Raw genomic sequence first — 6,883 nt, 5'->3', positions numbered from 1 at the left:
ATGTAACAAAGAATCTAAAGGATGAAGCAAAAGAAAACAATGCCAAAAGACTTACAAAATTCCAGCAATTATAAATGTTTGTGCTCACACTAAAGGCTGGAAGGATGAGAGAGTAGAGTGTGGGGTCAGTGCTTCCACGACAGATTACACACTTGCTTTTCACCAGGGCATGGTTCCCTTTTTTATGAGAGTTAAAGTACAGTACTTACATTGACCCTTGGATAAGTCAACTCAGGGTTTTTGGATCATTTTTTTTACTAAAATTTCTAGACTTATACATGAGCACTATTGAATCTTGTTCTGGAAGAATGTGTAAGTAAAAAGTAAAAGTTAAAGTAAAAGATGTTGGGTTTAAGAAAAAATGGCTGACATCCACAACAGTAGTGAGTGTCAGTCATGCCTCATGAGCTATACTGAGGATAAGCTGGAAAACATTTTGGGACTACATTGGGCCTTCAAGCTTCTAATTGCCACTTCTTACTTTTAATCTTCTAAACCTCCCAAACCACCTCATCCCTTTGAGCAACACACCAACCCATCCCAAACACTTACCTATCACTGTAATGTTTAACCCAGTGCTTTTTTCTGTACGGGAATGACCATTTTGAGCATGGCACGAGTATTCTTCTAGAGGATGCATACCCATTGCTTGAACCTCAAACTTTGCTGCCTTATTTTTTGCTTCCACAGTCTTGTTCTTAACAGACACATTTCCTCTGTAGAGAGTATATATTATAGGTGGAGTTCCTTGTGAGGAATTGCAGTATAAAATAAAATACTTCCCCAGCACTGCAACTTGGGAAACTGGTTGGGAAAGGACTGGCTTGGAAACCGGAGCTGAAAAGGAATGCAAAATTAGAACCTAAGTGGGTACATAAATGATCCAATTTAGAGTTGTTAAATGAAGAGTGAAGGTACACAAAATTGACAGGAAACACTCTGTGTTTGAAGACTGCCCACCCCAAATCAATCCAGAATGCAAAATGGAACTGGTTGTGATGACACAGTGTGGATTAAAGGCACTCTGTACATGCTCAAAATCACTCTTTTCACTAGCCTAAAGGTGGGAATTGGGATGCAGCTCCTAGTGTTCCTCATCACTGGCTCTATTGTATAAGCTTCTGCTGTTGACCTTTAAAGCCTTGCATGGGCTGGCCCCTCTTTATTTGTCTGAACTTCTTTCTCCGTACATTCCCACTTGTACCCTCCATCCTAGTAGTCAAGGTCTGCTGTCCCAGCCTAGAATCTCCACTGCCCCATCCGGTATTCGTCCCTTCTCACTTGCTGCCCCTCACTCCTGGAACCTTCTACCCCCACGAACACAGATCATCACTTCTTTTACCACTTTTAAATCTGAGTTGAAGACTATCTTGTTCAGGGAAGCATTCCCAGGCACTGTGTGATTATCTATCTGATATTTGATTGGATAGTTCATGTTGATGTTTTTAACTGTTGCCTGCTTATTTTAACCAATTCTATCTTATATTATTACCTATTGTTTTATACGTATTTTGTAGATTGTACGCCATTGGCAGGTTTCATTTTTATTGATTTGATCATTTGTATGTACAGTGCTGTGTACATTTACAGCACTATAAAAATAAACTACAACAATAATAATCTGCTGGGGCATGCAATGCAACAATAGCTAGAGGTCTGCACGATTCCCATCTCTAGTATAAGGGTACAAAATCTCCCAAGTCAATGTATGCGACAGAAAATCTGGCTCACTTGACTGAAAATGGAGTCTCAGGCTCAGTCCTGCTCATCTCCCAATGGCATCATCTCTCAAGAATTGTCATTAACTATCAGTACAAAATTATCAGGACCAGCATGTTTGGTCAGTCAACAAAAAGAAAAATGGAGCCCTGTCCTCTTCCCCTTCCCCAAACATTCCCTATTCAGCCCACCCAGTAGGGCACTGACCTTTATATGCAAAATGCCTTCCATACACATGTTCTACTCATTCCATTTGAGCTCCTCTCTCTTTTCTACATAGGGGGTTAGGTTGTGCTTATGTGGAAGTGGATCAGATTCTGTGAGCACTCCATCAGTCCTTTCCCATGCATTTGACTGAGGAAATCTGTGATCAAATAACTACCCAAGCTCTTCACACTGACTGATATGAAATGATTGTTGTTGTTTTTCTGCTCTAATAATCATTGCTTGCTTATGCTTATCAAAGAAGATAAAATCCACTTACCATAAACACGTACCAAGACTGGGTCACTCTCCTTGACAATCCCTTTTACTTCAGCCCTACAAACATAGGCTCCACTATCAGATACCTGGGCTCTGTGCATATAGGTACTGGAGTTTCTCAATACTTTATTGTTCTTCAGGAGAAAGATGTCTATTGATTGAGGCCCATTAACCTGACATTGTACTACTAACAAGCTGGCTTCATCCAAGTTTGGTTTTTGAACAATCAGTTCTGGTCTGGAAAACAGTTCTGCAAAATATAAAGAGGAAACACATAGTCAATCAAGACACTTAGGCGGGTTACAGACCACCATAAAGTACGCGCTGTGTGCATACTAGGGTTAGGAAGGGCCGTATTAGGGTTAGGAAGGGTCTTACCTTCCTCACGGCCCTTCTTCCTAGTACGTGCAGAGCGCGTCCTTAATGGCAGCACCCATCCACATGGGCGCCGCCATTTTGACATCTTGAACGCACAGCGTCCAGACGTGTCGCAGTGGAAATGACGCAGTGAGGGTGTGCTTCGCCCCTCACAGTGCCACTTCCGCGTTTTGAAAAGGAGTGCCATTTCGGCGCTCCTTTTTCGCTGCGCCAGGAAGCCTCGCGGTCTGGCTGCTGGGGCTTCCCTCCGCAGCGAATGGCGGTGGTGGGAAAACGGCTGCTTGAGGGCGGTCTGTAACCCGCCTTAGAATCTTTCCACATGATCAATGTATAATGTAACAAATATTATTATTTAATAAGGGCAAGGGATCCAGTTATCTTTCACATAGAATTTCTGTTGTGGAAATATAATATTTTTCCATTGGTCAAACTGTAGTGTTGGTAATAAAGAAAGACAATGTTAGCCCTCAACTTCTTGTCCTCACTAAGTGTCTAGAACACTGAATGACTGTTCTGAGTAAGTGTCTGAAACGCTTATTGGATTGTGCCTGTTTTACACCCATCGTATTCCTTTTAATTATAATCTTTAGTATGGCTAAAATATTATTACTAAGAATAAAAATATTTACTATTTTAATCAATAGGTAATATGACCAATACTTTGAGGCTGCAATCCTATCCTGGAAGTAAATCCCACTCAACGTGCATTGGATTGCAGTACAGAACCCAAAGCAATGGGGAGTTGTGAGTTTTGCATACTTCTTTGTCTTGGGTGTCCATTTCTATAATAGGGAATAAAACTATTAAACCATTTAATATGGAACAAAATGATTAAAGACAGTCTTTAGGAGATGGGATTACAAAATAATCTAATCTAAACATCCTAGATTAAATCGCTAGTCCCAACTAGAGTAGACTCATTGAGTAGATGGGGTTTAAATGTTGCTGTACTGTTTAGTCATCCAAATCGTCGCTGGTTGAGACTAGCAATCACATTTATGCTAATGACCACATGGCCTTCTCTGATTTAAGACTGGAAATAATACAGAACATCAACTAGATTTTCCTCCTCCACCCCTTCCTACTTTGTTTATCATCTTTGTCTAATGAAATAGTTTAGGAAAACTTGTGATCATTTGAGCTGGTGTAATTATAAATGTGGATTTTGGTGCTTATGTCACCACTGTTTCAGGTGGCATTGCTTGCATAATTAAGAAATTCAGCTCACATTAATATAAACAGTGTCCTGTATATAATATAAGTTCTTCTAGAGGAGCTCCTCAGCCTACTGTCCTTTTATTGCCTAACATACACAGTGGGAGTGACTCCTTCACTCATCTTGAGCCTCATTCGAACTCAACCTTCCTCTTGCTGCTGGTTTTACTTCAGAGGCCCATACTTATCATCACAATCATTACTACCCAATTAAGAAATAACTTTTTAGCATTTTCTATCACCTCTAACCTCTAACTGTCTCATAGATCAGGAGTTGCCCATGAGGGGACTTTGAATTATTTATTCTTGTTAAAATTGTCCTAGTGCACCTGTTCATTTACATTCACTGATGATGGGAATAATTTTTGCCTAATATTTTCATCCAATTAGTTTAGTTTATTGCCCCCATAGAAAGGTACTCAAGGCACAATAACAATATGTATTAGCAATATGTATTAATAAAATGGCACAATTAATGGCATATCAGACATTAAAGGGTTGGTCCTTCATGAAATTAAAAACACATCTGCCCTGATATATAGCAACAATTTACAGACCTTGAAAATACCCCTGGGTTATTTGTGTGGAGTCTTTAAGCCCCAGCTGGGTAATCAGAAATTGATAAAATCTGGGGCTTTACATAGCCTTCAGACTGCTGCAGCTTGCCTAGAGGCCGAATGAAACATCACATGAATTGCTGCAGCTGCTAGTGACTTCCATGTCAGGGAGGGCAAAAAATCCATTCTGAACTTTAAAGAACCTAGCCCAAATCCTGATCCCTACCCCTAAAATAGGTTCAGCCCCCTAGAGAGCTACTCAGATATATTCACCACCCAACCTGTTTAGTGCACACATGCATGCACAGGCACATACTGCATTTGAAGTTGGAGAGGTAGAATGCTACCTTCTTTGTGGGTTGAGAGGAATGAAATGGAAAGTATAGAAATAATGTGTACAGAAATGATGAAACTCTTACTCCCCTGTGCTCCTCGCAATCACCCTTTTTGAGCTGACCCTGCACTGATGGATTAATGGTTATGGAGAGTGAAAGAGGCACATTGACCAGAACTCTCACCTAAGTCTCAAGACCTTCAGTTGACAAGATTCATATCCTTAACACCTAGGCACTCTAAGCACATGCTTATAGAGTCAGAATCACAGAGCTGGAAGGGACCAAAAGGGGACTACAATATTCTTCTTCAACAGTGGTGCCAGAACTGGATACAAGATTCCATCTTGTATCTAGGCTATCTGAAAGACTTCATCATCTTCTATGAGCCTTCCTAAATTATAGGTTCTTTGAAGGAAGGATTTCTCTCTGTCCTATTACTATAACGGGTGTATTTGGTGAGGATAAAGAGATCCTTCTCAGTGGCTGCTCTGAACTTGAGGAATTCCTTCCCATGGGAGGCTGTTGTTTCCTTATCTATTCCCTTTCTGCTGGCAGGCAAAGACTTTTTAATATAGACAAGTCTTCAGCTTTTAAGTTACTTTAGCTGAAGACTCCTTCTAATGAGGTATATTATGCATTTATCTTTTTACTACATTTTTAACTGATGTGGTTTAGTATTTTTATTATATCTATTTATTATTAATATTTTAAAAAATCAAATAGGTGTGTTGGCTTTGTTTTTAACTTGATGTCCCATGCTAGAAGAAAGAGGGGATATGAAATAAGTAAGTAAGTAAATTATAGGCAAGCTTTGATGAAAATAGAAAAGTGCAGTACTATTACTTTCCTCAACTTAATTTACAAAAAAGAAAGAAAGAAAGTTGTGCAGAAGCCTGCCATGCAATACTAACACAGGTGAGGTAGAGAAAGCTCTTACCAGTCACCACCACATTTGCTACACTGGTTTTGGACACGCTCCCCAGTTCCGCTTTGCACGTGTAGTTGTCATTATCTTCCATGGTGGCTATTTTGGAGTATGTCACTTTCTCTTTTCCCTTTGTGCTGTTAAGGATGGTTCTGTTCTTCTGGATTAAGATCTCTGTTTGACCCTGAGAACCCAGGACAGTTGTACATTCAATGTCAATTTTATCTCCTTCTGTAATGTTTTGTGGTGGGTGGATTGTTATAATTGGATTGGTAAATGGTTCTGCAAGGGAAAGATTAAGAAACAAAACAAAACATACATAAAATATATTAAAGAATGTAATAGGAATTCACATTCTTTGACATTCATTCAAAGAATGCAGAGCAGTTCTGATTTAAGGAAGAATGAGAGCTAGGAAGGAAGATGCACAGAAGGCGCTTGGCTCCATACCTTCCTTCTAAGCAGCTCCTCTTCCCAAAGAGATGTCTCATGGCTGGAGCTCTGAAACAAGATGAGAGCCTCACTAAGAGGAAGAAAAATATTTGGGAAGAGCTTGCTGCAGAGAGAGAAGGTGACAGAAACTCTCCTCCCTTCTGCATCCCCTGTGGACTCCCTGTCAGACCCAAATCCTATCAGTAGTCCCAACTGAGTAGACCCATGAAATTGAATGTTGAATGGTGAGGCAAGATATGTGTAATTCCCATTAGTTCAACAAGTATATTGTCAATGGGCTATTAATAGAATTCAGGGCTTCGTTTAAATTAGGCACAATAACCAGCATCCTTGTATCTCCATCTGCCACTTAGGCATAACCTTTGTTTTTGCACAGGATATAGAATTGATATGCACGACAAGGCCATCTAATTCAACATCCTGCCATGCAGGAATGCACAACACCCGACACAGGGCTCACTCCTCTAGCCATCTAAAGGATCATAAAATCAAAGAATCTTAGAGTTGGAAGAGACCACCAGGGCCATCCAGTCCAAACCCCTGCCATGCAGGAAATCCAAATCATAGCATCCCCGACAGATGGCCATCCAGCCTCTGTTTGAAGACTTCTAAGGAAAGAGACTCCACTACACTACGAGGGAGTTTGTTCCACTGTCTAACAGCCCTTACTGTCAGGAAGTTCCTCCTAATGTTGAGGTGGAATCTCTTTTCCTGTAGTTTGCATCCATTGTTCCACGTTCTAGTCTCTGGAGCAGCAGAAAGCAAACTTGCTCCCTCTTCAACATGACATCCTTTCAAATATTTAAACAGGGCTATCA

The 6,883-nt window shown here is 40.4% G+C and overlaps 1 protein-coding gene across 1 annotated transcript; it reads right to left on the bottom strand.

The window, feature by feature from the left end:
• Positions 1-552: 552 nt before the first annotated feature.
• On the bottom strand, positions 553-5,894 carry LOC121917788 (platelet endothelial cell adhesion molecule-like; the record flags this gene model as incomplete). The annotated part of the gene is made up of 3 exons (XM_042443912.1): positions 553-837; positions 2,204-2,452; positions 5,625-5,894. Coding segments are annotated over 3 exons (804 nt in total), but the record flags the coding sequence as incomplete, so codon positions are not given.
• Positions 5,895-6,883: the final 989 nt, after the last annotated feature.

Source organism: Sceloporus undulatus, unplaced genomic scaffold (assembly GCF_019175285.1).
Source record: "Sceloporus undulatus isolate JIND9_A2432 ecotype Alabama unplaced genomic scaffold, SceUnd_v1.1 scaffold_744, whole genome shotgun sequence".
NCBI classification, from domain to species: Eukaryota; Metazoa; Chordata; class Lepidosauria; order Squamata; family Phrynosomatidae; genus Sceloporus; species Sceloporus undulatus.
Note: the sequence above shows the minus strand (reverse complement) of the source record. Positions and strands in the feature narration are given on the sequence as shown.